The 19,122-nt window shown below is 36.6% G+C and overlaps 2 protein-coding genes across 3 annotated transcripts in view; one reads left to right on the top strand and one right to left on the bottom strand.

Moving 5' to 3' along the window:
• The window catches only part of beat-Ib (beaten path Ib), a 189,186-nt gene extending 186,356 nt beyond the window's left edge, over positions 1–2,830 (top strand). For both annotated transcript variants that reach the window (XM_070208878.1, XM_070208877.1), the window contains exon 10: positions 1,947–2,830. In XM_070208878.1, coding sequence (XP_070064979.1) covers positions 1,947–2,131 — 185 coding nt within the window. In that variant the 3' untranslated portion in view covers positions 2,132–2,830. The remainder of the gene's footprint in view (positions 1–1,946) is intronic.
• A 4,544-nt stretch (positions 2,831–7,374) lies between these two features.
• LOC6634265 (retinoid-inducible serine carboxypeptidase) lies at positions 7,375–9,503 on the bottom strand. Its single transcript, XM_002057511.4, has 3 exons — positions 9,249–9,503; positions 8,286–9,194; positions 7,375–7,851 (listed from the first exon to the last, which is right to left on the bottom strand). The coding sequence occupies exons 1-3, from the start codon at positions 9,307–9,309 to the stop codon at positions 7,556–7,558; spliced, it is 1,266 nt and encodes a 421-aa protein (XP_002057547.2). The 5' UTR covers positions 9,310–9,503; the 3' UTR covers positions 7,375–7,555.
• Positions 9,504–19,122: the final 9,619 nt, after the last annotated feature.

The raw sequence follows: 19,122 nt of genomic DNA, 5'->3' as shown, positions 1-19,122 counted from the left end.
CATTATCATTATCATTATCATTATCATTATCATTATCATTATCATTATCATTATCATTATCATTATCATTATCATTATCATTATCAATATCATTATCATTATCATTATCATTATCATTATCATTATCATTATCATTATCATTATCATTATCATTATCATTATCATTATCATTATCATTATCATTATCATTATCATTATCATTATCATTATCATTATCATTATCATTATCATTTCATTATCATTATCATTATCATTATCATTATCATTATCATTATCATTATCATTATCATTATCATTATCATTATCATTATCATTATCATTATCATTATCATTATCATTATCATTATCATTATCATTATCATTGTCATTGTCATTGTCATTGTCATTGTCATTGTCATTGTCATTGTCATTGTCATTGTCATTGTCATTGTCATTGTCATTGTCATTGTCATTGTCATTGTCATTGTCATTGTCATTGTCATTGTCATTGTCATTGTCATTGTCATTGTCATTGTCATTGTCATTGTCATTGTCATTGTCATTGTCATTGTCATTGTCATTGTCATTGTCATTGTCATTGTCATTGTCATTGTCATTGTCATTGTCATTGTCATTGTCATTGTCATTGTCATTGTCATTGTCATTGTCATTGTCATTGTCATTGTCATTGTCATTGTCATTGTCATTGTCATTGTCATTGTCATTGTCATTGTCATTGTCATTGTCATTGTCATTGTCATTGTCATTGTCATTGTCATTGTCATTGTCATTGTCATTATCATTATCATTGTCATTGTCATTGTCATTGTCATTGTCATTGTCATTGTCATTGTCATTGTCATTGTCATTGTCATTGATATTGTCATTGTCATTGTCATTGTCATTATCTGTATTATTGTCATTGTCATTATCTGTATTACTCTTAAGCTTACCATTATTAATAATCCTATTAAAATTATAATTACTTATAACACATATAAAATTAAAAAAAAATTATTTGTTTTGAAAATCTTTGTTTTTGGGGTCCAAAAACGACAGGGACGTAAATAAAAAAAGATGCACTTTAAAATGTAATTAAGCCAAATGTTATCCGATTTAAAAACTCACACTCACGTACGGAAAATAAGTGAATAATGTATAACTCAATCCGTCTTTATTGTTTTCGATGTGTTGTGAGTTTCTGCTTCAATTTTAAACGATTCTATATTTTTCGAACGACAAAAGAGTTCAAGTCCAAATCACGGCAGTTAGTTCCCTTTGTGTTCAACAATTTCTAAAGCATTGGAACGCTTAAGGGATCCGTTGGCCTTTTCCCTTTTCGCCAATGTGTGTAATCAATAACTCATTTGATTAAGAGCCGCACATTAGTTGGGCGCACCATTGCAAAAGTGCTGAACGTTTGTTTAAAAATTAGCCCAAAGTCTATGCTAAAATAAGCATTGGTCAACCCGCACACCGCACACACCACGCACCCACACACACACACACAGCCTGCTGGAGTAGGTATACAAATCTTAGCCTGATTGTTTTGCAACTAAAACAAATGCGAAGGAGACCGCTGGGGATTGGGATACATTACACGCACGCTATTAGAATGATAAACGGTGGAGCATTAAATCAAAGTTAGTGGAAAAAGGACGCAGAACGCTGGAGACTGAAGGAGGCAGGCGGCAGCAGCTCACCTTATTAGCCATTGTTGTTGTTTGCTTTGTGCTGCGCCACGATTTATTAATGCTTTGCGCTAAGCTACAAGCAATTAATTCAAAGATTAATTTCACCAGCGGGTGCTACAGACACAACCCACACCGCTCGCACTCACACACACATAACCCAACACATACATGCACGCACACACACACACTCGGATTCAACGTAAAACAAACTTAAGCCGCTTTCAATATGTTTCGTTTTCTACTTTCTTTCTGCTTTGCTACACACACGCACAGATGCTGCCTCCAGACGTTGCGCACTCGATTTGCAACAGCAACCAACTGGGTTCCTGTTAATGGGTCTATTGCACTTGGCCTGGACTGCCGTTCAGCTGAGCAGGACGGGCAGGAGAAGCCAAGACCCGAGCAGCTGCAGCAGCTTGCAGTCGCAGCTAATGACGCTGGGCAAGGAGCTACGGTGATGCGCTGGCCCGAGGATCAGCAGCTGCCCGGAGAAATGGAGACTTCAAAACGCAAGCTAAGGCAACCTAGGCAAAAGCCTATATACATAAATAGTTATATACATGGAGCTCTCACAATATTTATAGAAATCATATAGTATACAGTGAATGCTCCCTTTAAAGATCAGCTGTTTTTTCGCTTGATTGTACTTCTAAAGGATCTGTTGAAGCTTCAGTTTTCATGCTATCACCAAAATTTTTATATTCAAGATTCCTACAATTTAATTGTAAGACTTTTTATTCGCTCAAGGAATGGGATTGGGACAGCATATATTTTTAAAACTAGGAAAAAATTAACTAGAAATTGGCTAACTATAAAAAAACCTGGGAATCTGTATGCTAGAAGAGTCCTCCCTGCATGCAGTGCGAACTATCTATATGTTTTTTACATAAATTAAAATCAATATTTTTTAACTACAAAATTTAGCGGATATTTGACCTAAAAAGAATAAAGCAGAAATAAATCTCGAATTACGATTTTAATCAAAACCAAACTGGACAATTCTTAGAAAACAATTTTTATTTATAATTTAAAAGAATTTGGAAAGAAAAAGCTATATAATATTATTATTTGCTGTAACTTTTTTTGCGCTTTTCTTATTACTTTGAAATATCTTTGCACATCTCAAAAAAGAAGCTGACCCATGGTTGTCCGCTCCAATGAGCTATATATATATATATATATATATATATATATATATATATATATATATATATATATATATATATATATATATATATGTATCGACTAGTAGCATTTGTCACTAACTTTAGAATATAGCGGATGTTTGTTGTGCGTCAAAGACAGAGAGCTGCCCCCTCCTCGCGCCCTCAAATCCCATAAATCAAATATATATATACATAGTATACATAGTACATATACCAAAACAACAAAAAAAAAATGTAAAAGGATAAATAAAAATACCAAACATATGCTGTATAAATTTAATATTTCACTTGTCTCACCTAAACCTAAGTCAAATGTACATAATTCATTAGACATGCGAAAAACTTCTAAAAATGTAAGCAAGAAATTTCCTAATTTATTATCTGGAATTTTCCTTTTGTTTTTTTCTGCGTGTGTAAAACTTTAAACGTTGTTGTTTCTAGGCGTCTTTTTGTTGGTATATATATGTGAGTATTTAAAAAATACTGCTTGCTTACAAAACTTTAATACCTAACTAAGTATTTAACCATTGTTAAGCAAGTGTGAATTTACTTTTAGTTGAAACTGTGAATAAAATGGCAGCCAAATTAAATGTATTTTATTTGAATCATGGGTTGTGTATGCTATGTGTAAATGTAAGTATGTTTGGAAAGGGAGAAACTTTTATTAAAATGAAAAACTTGCTAAAGGTATTGAAACATATAAGCAATACATAGATCTAAGCCAAGATAAGGAAAGGAAAAAAATAACTATAAAGTATCTGCAAAAAATTGGACTTTCTGCTAGTGTAAGAGAAAACTGAGAGGATTTCTTGACATGGGACATACAAATTCGATACATAAGGGAAAAAAGCTAAATAGTGTAAGACTCATTAAAAGAAAAAACTCAGAACAAGGTGCAGAAAAAGTTTAGAAAAGGTCGAGATACTTCTAAGCGTACTCGCAATGAGAAGCGGGATTTTAAGATTTAAGGAATACTTAAAATATAATTTAAGAAAAGTAAGCTTAATTGAATAAATATTAAGTTATTTTTTGGAAAAAGTAATAATTATAAAGGAACAGAGAAACTTATTAGAGAAAATATGCACCAAAAAAGTTACATAATGTTTTACATCATTTCACGATTTCCTTCGTTTAACTCCTTACACGTTAGTAAAACAATTTGCGTTGCATGTAGCTTTTTAAAACATTTAAAGCTATTTGCTCATCATTTGCAAATTACTATTGTTAAGCAATTTTGAGTTTTTTCAGTGTTTTTTGCGGTTTGCCAGGTCGTCCCCGGCAAAGTGTAAAATATTATGGCGTCAACTGAAAAAGCCACAAATGAAAAACTTGTAATTTAGGTGGCAAAAACAACAAGACAGGGCGCATAACGGGCCAAACAGTGCGACAAAGTGTTCCAAAGAGGGACGAGTTACGAGGTAGACATTGAATGACACAAAAAACAGCGTCAAATGGGTTGGCAGCACTGCAAAAACCGACTAAAAACCATTTGGCAGCACCCCACTTAAAACCTGATTGTTGCAACAGTGCGCTTCAGTTGCATAGGCACCCTTAGCGAAAGATTTAAAGAAGATTTTATTTTTGCAACTATAGGTTATTTTAGCTTTTTATTTAGATGTTGGTTGTTTTAAATGTTGGTTTTATAGGGACTTTAAAAAGTTGAGTTATTTCAAGTGTAAGTATCATAGTTTAATAGTAATATATTCGACTAGTAATAATACTTATAATAATAAAATAAATAATATAAAAAAAAAAATGATAAAATATTAATAATAATTATGTTATTAATATTAAAAGCTATAATAATAATAATAGTATATTAATATACAATTTTAAGAAGATTACACATATTACTACTTCTCTCATGATATTATTGAAATTAAGTTTGTATGCATCATACAAATATATCTATTTATTTGAAACGTATATAAAACAAGAACAGAGGTGGCTAATATTTATATTACAAGTGTGTATCCAGCCAAGATTTTTATTGAGTTTTGGCTACTGTCGTTTCTCAAATTTTATTTTCAACTTGTCCTATTCGAGTAACCCTTGGTGTATACAATGTCTGTGTGGTGGTTGTCCCTATGTCATTGCATACTTTTCAGCGCGTCGTTTTGTTGTTGCTGTTTGCAATTTCGCACTCGACTGCATTGCTGGCGATCTGAATGTGAATCAGAAGTGTGTGGGGGCGTGTGTGTGTTGTATGATTGTGTGAGTTCGGGGGCGTATGGGCCTCGTCTTGCTAAGCATCTGCAAGCGAGGCGTGGTCGCTGCCCATTGCACTGTTGCAAATTTATTGTGCATGTGAATGCACAGCACCCCCGCCCACCAACATCGTCCCACACATACTTATCCCTGCCTCTCTGCCTCTCTAAAGCTTTATCTCTTGGCTTTGCTTTGGCAGTCAGCGAACCCAGCCAATTGCTCGAAAATGACTTTTGGCACGAGGCAGCAGCAAAAAATGGGGATGAGTTGATGCCATGATACTCAGAAGCTGCAGCTGTAGCTGAAACTGGCGCTGGTGTCGGAGCAGGAGCAGCGGCTGAATCTGGAGCTGCAGTTGGATGCTGCTAATGGACAATCGAAAACGCATTCAACTGGCAATTTCGGTTTTGTCCAACGGTGCCAGCGTCAGCTGTGTGCATCCGTGTGTGTGTGTGTGTGTGTGTGTGTGCGTGCAAATTGATTTTCCTGCCCTTCCCTTGCGGGGCTGCGGTTGCTTGGCAGCAGCCTTTGTCAACAGGCGTCAACGTTGCCGCAGCCAGGTGGCGCCCTCATTAAAACTGCACTGGCAACTCCTTCGCGTTGTCAAAAACATTCAAATGCGAGTCGAGCAAAACTTGTGGTGGTGGTGGTGTGTAGAGGCGATGCGGGAGGGGAGTGAGAAACCAGAGAAGTCAGCATGGCTTCTTGATTTTGACTTGCTTGAAAAACATTTGTTAATTGCTTTTCAAGAAAATAAGAACAAAATAAGAAAACTCATTCTAACAAATGTTACAAGCAAAAAATAACATTTTTCCGGATTTTATGTTGTTGAGCTGGATTGGAAACAGTTCTGAAAAATGTCTTTACTTTCCAGCTGGAATCAAGAAATTTAACTTGAATAATCAGCACACAGTAACATACAGCTTTAAGGCATCCCTTTTGCTGGCTTTACTCAAGACAAGAGATTGAAAAAAATGTTTGCTCGCAGTAGGAAAAGATTTATTCTAGTCGCAAAAATTTCCGATAGCCACTTTAGGATTGTAAAACAAAGGATAAACTGTACAAATAAATGCTACGGGATTTGAAAAAAATATGATAAGGCTTATGTGAAAGTGAGATATTCTTTTATACTGCTTGAATACATTTTAAACCAAAGAATACATTTTTAAACCAACAAGGCGTGCGAGGAGAGATTTCCCAAATATTTAATTATAACCTAATATATACCTATCATTTGGCTTCGACTTACTTTTGGATAATTCGTGAATTCTTATTTGTTTAACTAATGAGAATGGAATAACTTTCCCATAACCAGACATTTTCATTCTCTAACGATATGCAAACATTTAAAATTGATTAAATAAAACATTTAAAATTTATTTAAAAACCTCTTTTCAGTTTGTAGACCTTTTTAAAACCATATTCGGGAGATATCAACATGTTTTTATCTTCTAAATCAATTTTCACTTCAATTTTTGACGAATCCAAGTGGACAAGCAATAAGAATTTACGATATTCTCTTTCTCTACCTCTCTGCACTCTATTTATTCCTCCCACTGATTCGTACTCATCTCTTGCTCGGCTGCAGAAAAACTTTTAAGTTTTTAATTAATTTGTTTTGCTGCGGTTCGAGACACAACGCAGCAGCAGCTTTTCCACTCAACCACAACTTTTGCTCATTTTTCTCACAGCAGAAAAAAAATGGTAAAAGCAAAAGAAGAAGCTGAAAAAAAGGTTAAGTGTTTCCATTTGGCAACCATTTAGTTAGCCCCCTGAGCTGCCACCCACTGCCCGCCCATCAGGAGGGCTCCAGTGTGTGTCTGTGAGTGTGTGCGAGTTTTAATAGGCTTTTGTGTGGAAAATAAATTGATGCGGTGCACCTGTAAAACGTTACAGCAATAGGCATGGGTTGCGGAAAGGAAGTCGTCAGGGGTTTTACCCCGACGTCTGTCTGTCTGTGGGCTCTGAGGTAGACCGCATTGTAAGCAGCCAGCACAAGCACAGAACATGAATTTGAGTTAATTTCCAGTAAATTGTTAAAAGATTGTTTGCCACATTTTGGTCTAGACGCTAGCTGCTGGATACTTCACTTTAAGCCAAGTTGCCAGCCAGAATAAAATCATTTAATAACCGACTTCGTAAAGATAAAACCAAGAATTTTATACTCAAATTATGTACAAATATTGTCAGCCTAGAGTGGAATTTCTTTAACTGCGAGCAAAATTCTTTCTTGAAGAAGATTCAAAATTCACTTTAGTAAATGTGGTGCTTTCATTTAGAATATTTTTCGTTATTTTACACTCAAATCCATCTCTTTGTCTTATCTTTATTGGTATATTATGCACAATTCTAAAGTCAGGCATAGCTTAATTTAAGAATTTTTCTCTAGGAAATTTATCTGGAATTTCAAGAACAAAAATTACACTTGAGCTTGTAACAGCTTTTTTCTCTGAGTGTAGCTTAAACTTTATTGCCAAGAGACACACAGAGGCACACACATGAAAAACATTATCCAAAGCCAGTAAATTCACGCAGAATATGCGACATGGCCGCCGGATTATCCTCCTGGACCAGATGCCCCGCTCGATAGACCCAAAACATGCTAAAGCCGCCGCCCTGCTTCTCATAGCCCTCCAGCATGCCATTGATGCGCACAGGCCGACGTGATGCACCCACATATTGATCCTTGCGTTTCCACTGCATCCGATTGATCCAGTTAACGGTGCCGGGCGTGGCACACAGCAGATCCAGCATCCCCGAGTAGACGCCGACGCGCAACGGCGTCTCATTTAGCAGACGGGTAACTGTAAGGCATTTGAGATTAGTTCAAGAAGAAGCAGCTTAATAAGAGGGTATTTTAAGAATATTTATAAAATATATTCTTGATCAACAGGCATCAACAGGTTCAGTATAGCTTTTGCTTGATAACTCTTTTTATCCTAATGTAATCAGTCTCAGGTCCGTTTTACTGTTGCAGGGTGTGTATTTGTCAATATCGTCCACTTTATCATATATCTGTCATAGGAATAATCGGTTAAATATTAGAGTTTCCTTAACAATCCGGAACAATCGGTCTAAAATAAAATTTTTGAATGCAAAGCTTTTTCCTAGACAACAGTTCCAGACTAACTGCACAATTACGAACTTCTCTGTTGGATGGAATATCCTCTAATTGTTACATGTTTGCAAGGGTATTGAATCTTCGGCGCCCCTTTAGAATTTTGCTCCCACGTTTTACCTATGTGCACCGCTGGCTTAAAGATGTCACTGCCCAGCTTGATAAAGACCGTCGCATTCTGTACCATCCACTCGGACATGTGGGTCAGATTCAGCGCCTGTGTCACATTATTGACCATAAATTCACGTAGCTTGGGATCCTCGCCATAGCGATAGACATCATTTACATGAACGCGCCGCTGTGTATTGTAGAGAAACACGCCGCCGGTGTGTGTCTCGACGACCTCTTGAATGCTCTGATCCATCGCCTGCAACCACTTGCCCGCATACACAAGTTGCGCTATCTCGGCGGCCACTCTGGATATGTTCCGATAGCCATCGTGATCCACAATGCCCAGCTGCAGCAAGTAGGGCGCATAGGATAAGGTGCTGTCCAGCGGCGACGTCCATGGATTGCCCACGACCACCGATAGCAGCTGGCACTCTAAGTCGCCGCGCTGCTTGGCCAGCTGCAGCTCGAGTGCAAATTCTGGCGCCATTTTGCCGCCATAGCTCTCCGAGAAGATGTGCAGCGGCACGCGCTGAAATTCCGCATGACGGCGCAAGAATGTGCGCATAAGTGTGACCAAATCGCGTGCTATTTGATTGTTATGCTCCGCATAGCGACCGAGCGGCGGCTCCACATAGCTAAAGCCGGTGCCCACAGGACTATCGATGAACAGGATATTCATATGCTGCACCCAGTTGCTGGGCCGCGGCTTACCCTCAATATCGATGGGGCCCAGCTGCTCGAAGCAGCCGCAGCCTGTGGAGGCGACACCGGGCCCGCCCTGCAGCCAAATGACCAGCGGCCGGGACGTATATGCGCTAACATTAGCCGTCGTATAGTGCAGCCAGTAGAACAGGTGGGCGCCCTTGCGAACCTCCACATAGCCCCAATCCTGTTCGCCGGCGCCGAAGCCACGACGCGCTGTGGTTAAGGAGACTTGTGTTAAGTAAGCTCAGCAAACAGTGCCTCAAATACCTTGCAGCCAGCCAAAAGATTGCAGCAGCAACAGCAGTTGCAGTACTTGCAGTAGTTGCATTGCCACGCCCACAAGAAAAATATTAACCCTGTCTATCACAATCCCAACCACAGACGAACTGCTTCACTCTATACACAAATGCGCACTGAATTAACACGCCGATTTTGTACAATTTCCAATTGCTATTTATAAATTGGAAACTGTTTTCAATCACATAAACAAATAGACAAAAAGTTCTTTCCTCCAGTTGGTGAGCATTAAAATTCTTTGTCTCTCACAAGTATATACCCTGTATCTATTCAAAATGCCCAAAAGTGGGCATAACGAGTGTCGATAAATATCAAATCGGTTTATTTGTTAGACTATCAATTATTAAATCTTCAATAATTTTGTATGTGCACGCAGTTTATGTTATATGCTCCTTTTTAAATGTTTTAAAAATGGAATAAGAAAAGCAAAGTACTTAAGAATATATTATAAATATATATATATATAATTAAGTTTTGCACGTTAGGTTACTATAAAAAAATATATTTCAATTTATTATTTTCACTTAACGGCTACTTTTGTTGAGTACATTCAGATTTGCTTCCCGAATATGAACTGATTTATCTAACTGTTGCGGTCGCTTAGCAAACTTCGCTTTGAGAGAGTTTGAGTCAAAATTGAGTGAAGTTTGAGCTGCGTCAGCAATTATGCGTGGGATAGTACTCTGATGGGAACATTGACAGTGGCGTGATATTTAGGGTGAATTGTTTATGTCTACCAAAGGGGGACAGTTTGATCTTGACCAATGTCGATGTTATCACCAGGCTCTTTGTTTACAATATTAGAAATGTTTATAATTGTGCTTATGCTTATGTGCTAAGTTATGTTAAAGGGTGGGTGCGACTATGGATATGTCACTCCCCCAACCATTAGAAAAGTGCCTGTCCTCAGGTGTTTAAGTTTGGATATAGTGTAACATTTTCTTAATTTGTTCGTTTTTTGTTGAGATTATTTATTAGTTTTTCTTTATTAGCTTGAGTGTCATACTCTGGTGTACCTGCATATATGAATATGTCCGCTGGTGTTCTGTTAGTCGTTTTGTGCTTTGTTTTATGATTGTACGTGTAGAGTATAGTTTCAAATTTTGTAAGTTTATTTTCGACGTCTGAGTCGCTGTTAATGATTCTTAGTTTTTCGTTAACTGTCTTATGAAATCGTTCTACGTCGGATATACCATTTTTACTAGTGGTTATATTAATATTTACTGCTTCTGATTTTAGCCATAATTGTAAAGCTGTGCACATAAAAGCTGAGTCTTTGTCTGCCTTTATTTCGATGGGTTTACCCATTTGGTTGAACACTTGTAATATAGCTCGTTTGGTTTCTAGCCAGTCTCTACTTTTTATTTCTATTAATGATGCAAATTTTGAATAGATATCAATGCAAGATAAAAATTGTTTATCTCCTACTATGTAAAAATCCATTACATATTTTTCTCGGATATTAGCGATTTCCGGAGTTATTTCGAAAGTTAATTTTGTATCTCTGTGTTCTGTTTTTGCGATGTTGCAAATCTCACATTCATTTATTAGATTTTGAATTAAATTTTGATAATCTGGGAAATAGTGGGTTGCTTTGAACCAATTAATAGTTTTTTCAATTCCTGGATGTAATAATTCTTTGTGCTTTTTTAATATTAATTCTTTGAATTCTGCGTATGTTTGAAGGTCTATTAATTTTGTACTAGTTTTCATTGCCTTTGTTGAATTATTTGGACTTATTATTTCTAAGTAGGCTTCTTGAAAAATTGGAAAATCTGCTTCGTTGTGGAAGTATAGCACACTTTTCTTTGTGCATAAGTATTCTGTTATTAATTCTTTGGCATGCGTATTAGTCATGTCTTTGTACGTAATTTTTATGTTGGTTTTGTGAAAGTAATTCGTAACTTTTGTTTCGTTCTCGGTTCCTTTTTCAAATTCTATTTGTCGATTATAATAATTAAGTGGTCTTTCTGTGATTTGTAAATGGTTACTGTTGTCTTCTTGAGCACTATGTATTGTTGCTCTTGTGCTAATTGTATCTTCGCCTAAGAAGTTTTCGTTTAATTGAATTCTGGACAGAGCATCTGCCACATAATTTTCTTTTCCTGGGACGTATTTAATTTGGAAATCAAACTCATTTAGCTTGATCTTCCACCTTTGTAATTTCATGTTAGGTTCTTTCATATTATTTAACCAGACGAGTGGTCTGTGATCACTAAGGATTTGAAATTGTCGACCAAAGAGATAGGACCTAAAGTATTTAGTGGCCCAAACGATTGCTAATAATTCTTTTTCAATCGTTGAATAATTTAACTCATGCTCGTTGAGAGTTCTACTTGCATAGCATATAGGCTTATGCTCTTGCGAAAGGACGGCCCCTATTGCCATATTACTCGCGTCTGTAGTTAATGAAAATGGTTTTTCGAAGTTAGGGTATATTAAAATTGGGTCGGATGTTATGAGTACTTTTAGCTTTTCAAACGCTAGTTCGTAGTCTCTGTCTTTTATATTGATTTTTGCTCCCTTTTTTAATTTAAGTGTTAATGGTTTTACTATATTAGCGAAATTTGGTATAAATTTCCTATAGAAACCACATAATCCTAGAAATGATTTAATTTCTTTTGGGGTTTTTGGAATTGGGAATTTGACAATTGCTTGTATCTTGTTGGGATTTGGTTTTATACCCTCAGTTGTGATGATGTGACCGAGAAATTCAGTTTCTTTTCTCATAAACTCGCATTTATCCAACTGTAGTTTTAAGTTAGCTTCTCTAAGCTTCTTAAATACCTTTTGTAGCGACAAAATGTGTTCCTCCAATGAAGTGGAAAAAATAATAATGTCGTCTAAGTAGACCAGACAATCTTTAAAAATTAAATCTTCTAAGAGATTGTTCATACAACGTTGGAACGTTGCAGGTGCATTCTTAAGACCAAATGGCATGCGAGTGTACTCGTAATGGCCATGTTTAGTCGAAAATGCGGTCTTGGGAATTGAACCAGGATCCATTTGGATTTGGTGGAAGCCTTTGGCTAGATCAATGGTTGTGAAATATTGACATTTTCCAAGTTTGTCTAATATTTCATCCATGATCGGGATAGGGTATTTATCATTAATAGTTAGTTCATTGAGATTGCGGTAATCTATGACTAACCGGAACTTTTGCTTTCCAGATGCATCGTTTTTCTTTGGAACGATTATTACTGGTGAGCAGTAAGGGGATTTGGATTTACGTATGATATTTTGTTTTATCATATCGCTTATTTGTTTATTTACTTCCTCATCGTATATTTGAGGATATTTGTATGGACGCTTGTAAATTGGGTCCTCATGTTTTGTTAGAATTTTGTGTTTAATTGTACTAGTGAAAGTCAAATTGTCACCTTCATGGTACTGGATATCACGAAATTCATGTAAAACTTTTTTTATTTTTTCTTTTTCTTCTGAGTTTAGGTGCTCTAGCCTAAACTCATTGTTTTCTATTAATTCATTATTAATAGCGAAGTTAAATGGTCTGTCCTCTGTTGAGGGTGGATCAAGGCACTCTTGTGCGGTCATGTCCTCTTCGACCTCTTCGTCGTTATATCTAAAACAAAAGTTAAATTCTCCTAAGGTTACGGATCCTTGTGCATAGTCTATTTTTGCTTGACATGCCTCAAGGTATTCTCTCCCAATCAGAACATCATAATGCTCTGAGAAGTCGTGAATATAGAATTTTTGTTTGCTCGGACAAATTTTGCTTGCTCCTAATCGTATACTTTGTTTTAATTCAATAACACCATTTATGGTGTGAACCTTTAATGTTTCGTTGTAAACTGGAAAATTTAAGCGGTTAGTTTTCATTAGATTAATGGTTGAACCTGTGTCGATGACACATTTTAGAACTTCGTCATTCATAATCAATTTTATGAATGGATTTCTTCTGTTTGTTCCGAGGCTTGCTGATGAAAATTTTCGGATGTATCCATTTTCATCTGCCCACTGTTACTATCTCTTTGACGTTTAGTCGGAGGGTTTGGTGCATTCAAGCGTGAATGGGACTGATTTTGGTAGTTTAAGGGATTTTGGTATCTACCTTGACTTAATTTCTGTTGGAACTCGTGGTGAGCTTTCTGATTGTCTTCGGACTTATTGTGCTGTTTATTTTGTGCGTGATAACTCTGATTTGTGTTGGAATAACCACTTGAAATGGTGGTTGGGTTAGCATTTTGCTGATAATTTCCCATGTTCCTACGATTGTTATTTGGATTTCCCTGAACATTATTATTTTTAGGTTTTTCAGTAAAGCTATTTTCATATAATCCCTCTCTTTGAGCTACTTGCTTTAGTTTTTGTGTCGACGTAATGTCGTGTCTGGCTAACATCATGAAAAGCCTATCTGGTAATTTTTTTGTAATAACATCTTTGATTGTGTTATTCATAGCATTTGTATAAAGGGTTGTATTGCTAGGTATATTTTCTAGTGCTAACTTATTTAATATAACAAAAGATTTATTCTCGAGCTCCTCGATGAACTTACGGACGTTTCCTTGGTAATTCGTGTTGTATAAGCGTCGAAGGAGTTCTTCAAATGGTGTCTGCACTTTGTATTCTTCAATCAATGCGTTTCTCAGCTCCTGCCAAGTGTTGGCTGCTGTCCTTTGTGATATTCTCTGAGCATCTCCTGTGACTTGCAATTCGATGGCTCCGTATAAGATGCTATGTTGTCTAACATCTCGGGTTGGATACAGGTGTAGGATGTAATCTATCCTTTTAATGAAGGCGTTTAGTTGATCCGTTGATCCGTCAAAGCTTGGCACCTGTCTAAGTTGTGAAAGGGCCTGGTTGAGGTGTTGTTCTGATAATTCCATTGTCATCTTGGTGTAATACACTTTTTTTTGAATAGTTTTGAGTTTGTAGGTTTGAACTTTATTGTTCTTTGATTTTGCACTTTTATTTTAGGTTAAAGTTTGTGATGGATTATTGGTTAAATGTTTTTTTTTTTTTTTGTGTGTGTGTCTTAAAAAGACTCAGTAATAACGTATTGCAGGGATCAAACGATATGCAAAGCCAGTCGTTATTAACTGTAGTAGCTTTATTGCCCAAAGGGTCAATATTATTAAGCTACTAATGACCCGAAGGTTCTTGTGCGGATACGTATTCGAGAAAATTTTTATTACACTCCGACAACACTTTCGGTCGCGATTGTGCGTTAGATCTGGGAATTAATTATCCTTTAGCGATCTTTAATTTTTCCCGACGTATCCTACCGGCTGCGCCAATTAAGTTTTGCACGTTAGGTTACTATAAAAAAATATATTTCAATTTATTATTTTCACTTAACGGCTACTTTTGTTGAGTACATTCAGATTTGCTTCCCGAATATGAACTGATTTATCTAACTGTTGCGGTCGCTTAGCAAACTTCGCTTTGAGAGAGTTTGAGTCAAAATTGAGTGAAGTTTGAGCTGCGTCAGCAATTATGCGTGGGATAGTACTCTGATGGGAACATTGACAGTGGCGTGATATTTAGGGTGAATTGTTTATGTCTACCAAAGGGGGACAGTTTGATCTTGACCAATGTCGATGTTATCACCAGGCTCTTTGTTTACAATATTAGAAATGTTTATAATTGTGCTTATGCTTATGTGCTAAGTTATGTTAAAGGGTGGGTGCGACTATGGATATGTCACTATATATATATCTGATTTTTGGTTTATGCACTGACTAAGAATTATACGACAAGCAAATTATAAATACAAAAATTAATAATAAAATAATTTTATATTATGTAAGCTTGATAATATAAAAATTGAGTAATAAACACAAAGGTCATTAAAAAATTAATGTTTTAACATATGCCTTCGATTTTAGGTGAATGCACATATTTCAGTGCCATTTTAAAAGGCAGAATTAAAGCAAATGTTATTTAAGAATATATTTTTAAAATAATGCAGCTTGGGGTAGAAGAATCAGTACTGTGGGTTTGAATGGCGTACCTTTGAGCCGATCTGGTTCAAAGGCGGTTTTAATGAAGCGAGGCGAGCCTTAAGCCAAGCCAGTTGCCCAAAAAATAAAATAACAAACTTTTGAGGGATACTCATATTGCCTTGTTCGTTTGCTTTTCAGCTTTTCTTTGTATTTAAAGTTTTGTTTGTGCTTCAGATTTGTGAACAGAGCATCTACAGATCGGTTAGTCCCGATTTTTGTTCTCTTGCCTGGATTTTGTTAGGCGCGTTCTCTACTCAATGCCTTTGTGGCATAAATATTTATATGAAGTGTGCGCCGTTTGTCACTTTTCATATAAACTGAATTCTTCGCGAGGCGCACATGATCTTTTCGCATGTGTGCTCACCCAATTGTAGATCTATTTAACTAGGTCAATGATCTTATGATTTCTTGTATACCCTGTACTTGACGAGAGGAAGGAAAAGAAAACTATAACTTTCGTATTTATATTAAGTTAACTAGCATTATTTGGGCTTCCTGTTTTACATATTTGAAGAACTATTTGGAAACTCTAAATTATTTTCAGAATTTTATATTTCTGTTGACTAAGAAAAAGAACAGCCAAGCTTTGCTTAATTGAACAATTGATTTTAACAGCTCAATAATTTATTATTCGAAGCTTAATATTCATATATCATACTGATTAATTTGTCTAATTTGAACGCCTGCTCTGATGATCAACAACTAATTACTGAATACTTAGAGAAAATTCGTAATCGAATAACAATTATCCAGCGTCAAGAAGTGAAGAGATAGGCTACGAACTGGGCTGGCAAATGGCTTGCGCTGGTTTTTCCAAGAGCTGCGCCGCGTCACGTCAACGCACAAGTAATTTTCACACAACTTAACGCCACATATCGTGCATATTAATTATGGTTGGGTGTAGGCATGGGCCACGCTTTGGCTTGCCAGTGGTAGGGGGTTTGAAGTGCAAGGGGGGTAAATCTAATTTGGTAAGACGACCCAGGCGGTAGTCACGTAGATTGGCAACGGGGAGTTCTCCTTTGGCCCAAAAAGAGCCACATGCTAAATGTCATTTGCTCGAGAGCTAAAGAGCTCGAGGCATGCGGGCAATGCGCCTGCACGTATGCTACGCAGGGCAACCAGAATAGAGGGTAGAACACTTGGAGAAAAACCAGGTACCAAATTACGATATACCTTTTAAGTACGTTTTCTTATCAAATATATTTCAACAATCTAGAATTTATACTTGATATCGAAATTTACCTACTTAAGTACAAAATGCCTGTGATGAAAATTTAACGCACGAAAAATGCGTAAAAAGCAAAAAATGTTAAGAAAGTATGTATACTTATTTTAGGTAAAACATACTTGAACTGAGAATTTAAATACTCTAAATAAGCGTACAAGTTTTATTTACGTTGTTCGCTTTTGCATTTTAATTTTGTGCTTACCAATTCTTTTGAATAATGTACTTAATTTAGGCTCAAAATATTTGAAACTGGAAATTGCTTCCTTGAAATAATAGAACTTAAAAATGTCGTTTTATCATCGTTATGTTTTGCATTTGAGTTTTGTGATTACAAACAATCGTTCGGAAGAAAAAGTTCAACTTAATTAAAAAAGACATTTGTACTTGATTGATGTACAAAATACTTATTACATTTTGTTAGAGACTTGAGCACGAAACACATAATTTAAGTTGAAGAAGTTCTCATGCGTTTTTATTTTTTAGTCTTTGAGTCTTGTGATTATGAATTTTTGCGCTAAAAAAGTGTGTTTGAAGAAAGTAGATTACGGCAGTATTTGTTTTTGGTGTGAGCATACTCTTCGCTCAGTGTGTGTTTGCCGCTTTGTTGTTGTTAAGTTGCCACGTGCAGAGACGGCAGCTATTGTAGCCATGTCAAGTATTTATAGGTAGGATGCCAGGATTTGGCGCGTTGAGGCCAAAATTTCGGCTCAAAAATTACTCATGTGCGATGTCGTTGGGATCGGCTGTTTTCTTGGCCAGGGCCAAAAATAAATTAAATGCCAGCGCAAAACAAAGGGAAAATTCCTCAGAAGAAAAATGCGCCTTGCCAGCCCGAAAGACAGGTGCGACTCATGCAGCTCGAACAGCAAACGGTAGCAGGAACAAAGCTTCTGGCAAACAAAGGCAAAAATAAATGAGCGTTAATTAGCAATCAGTCAAATGCACATGTTGCCAACTCTTATTTATAACGCATACTCCAGGCGTAGCCGACTATGCAACGCCGGGTAGCGTTATATACAAGTAAGAGACTTATTGGTTTTATTCGGCTTTAAATTTTAAATCACTTTTCCATTCATTTTCCGCCTGTGTGCTTCATTTGGCGAAATTCGTGAAACATGTACACATTAATATTTTATATAGAGCTTTGGAAATGCATTTAAAGCCACCTTCTTACAACTGAATCTGTAACCTTTGCCAAACAGGAAGTTGGAAAGTGAAAGAAATAGGTCGCTAAGAAAATGTCTTCTTTCTTCAAGAACCTAAATAACCATTTTACGAGTGTGGCTGTCAGGCTTTAAGTAAATTGTTTTGGGTCTATATTTTAATTTTGTTTCTTCCTAGAACTTAGCATACCAATTTTCTTTGTGCTAAAGTGATAAAAGCAATTATTATATAAAAATAAATTATATTTACTTGAAACCCCAATTTTAGTAGTTGATGCTATGCAAATCAAGTAAAATCCCTAGTTAGTTATTTATGCCGATTTATACATACTGTGAGCATATCTATTGATTCCTTGCTTCTTCATATTTTGAAGATTAGTTTATGGATATTCTGTGCAACATATTTGCAGCTAAGCCAGCCACAGCTCCGCAACATTGATGGCTAAAAGTATGCAAACAGCTTTGACGAAAATAGATTAAATGGTATGTCAAATGGGAGGAAGGAAAACAATAAAAAAATATATAAATAATTCGAACGACAGGCAACTTGAGGGCCAAATTGTTTAAAGGTGAAAAATTGTCTGATCAAAATGCACGCCAACAGAGGGAACACCAGCAGTTACTCAAGGTGCTTGGCCGTATGACAAGCGTTAACTTTTCAATGTTGACATCCAGCCACCCTGGCCCCTGGCCCCTGGCCACGCCCCGCCTACCTTGCTGCCAACGTGTGCTGTTTCGTGCGCTCAATCAATTTTGTCAATTTTCTTTTCGCTGTTTTTTCTTCTCAGTCGTTTTTTGCTTTCAGCAGTGCTACTTCTTGTACCCTGTATCCATTGAAAATAGAGAACGAATCATGGGTATAATAGTTCCTGATTCTATCGTCTATCTGTAAGATTCTATCGATATCCGATATCGGGGCGAACCAAGTTTATTTCTGCAATATCGATAGTTATCGAGTTGGAACGCAAATATCATGGCATATTTCAGCTTGGCACACTAAACTGAGAGTTTGGGTTCATACATTCGTGAGTATTTCATTTTCTCGATAGCTCGCCCTTTTTCAATCAAAACTATTCAACTTTAATGTTATAGTTCGGATATTTCATTTAAAAATCATTTTTATAGGGTATCTTCTAGCTAGGCACTCTCAGCTAGATCGTTCTTATTTTATTTTTATTCGGGTACAGCGCACGTTTGGTTTATTTATTCCTGCTGGTTGTCGCAGTTGAAGCTGTCTTCATAGCCATTACCCCGCACCCTGCACTCTGCACCCCGCACACTTAGCTTTGCCCACCCCCTCTGGCCAACACTCACCCTCACCGAACCCCAGCATCAGTCCATTTCGCTGATGCTGATGCTGCTGCTGCTGATGATGATGCTGCACGTCTCGCAATGCTCTGATGTGTGTTGATATTTGACACTTTATTATGTGCACATCATCAATTTTGAAATTATTGTCAATGTACCGAAAGAGCACAACAATA

Source organism: Drosophila virilis, chromosome 4 (genome assembly GCF_030788295.1).
Source record: "Drosophila virilis strain 15010-1051.87 chromosome 4, Dvir_AGI_RSII-ME, whole genome shotgun sequence".
Lineage (NCBI taxonomy): Eukaryota > Metazoa > Arthropoda > Insecta > Diptera > Drosophilidae > Drosophila > Drosophila virilis.
This window is presented reverse-complemented; position numbering and strand designations above follow the sequence as displayed.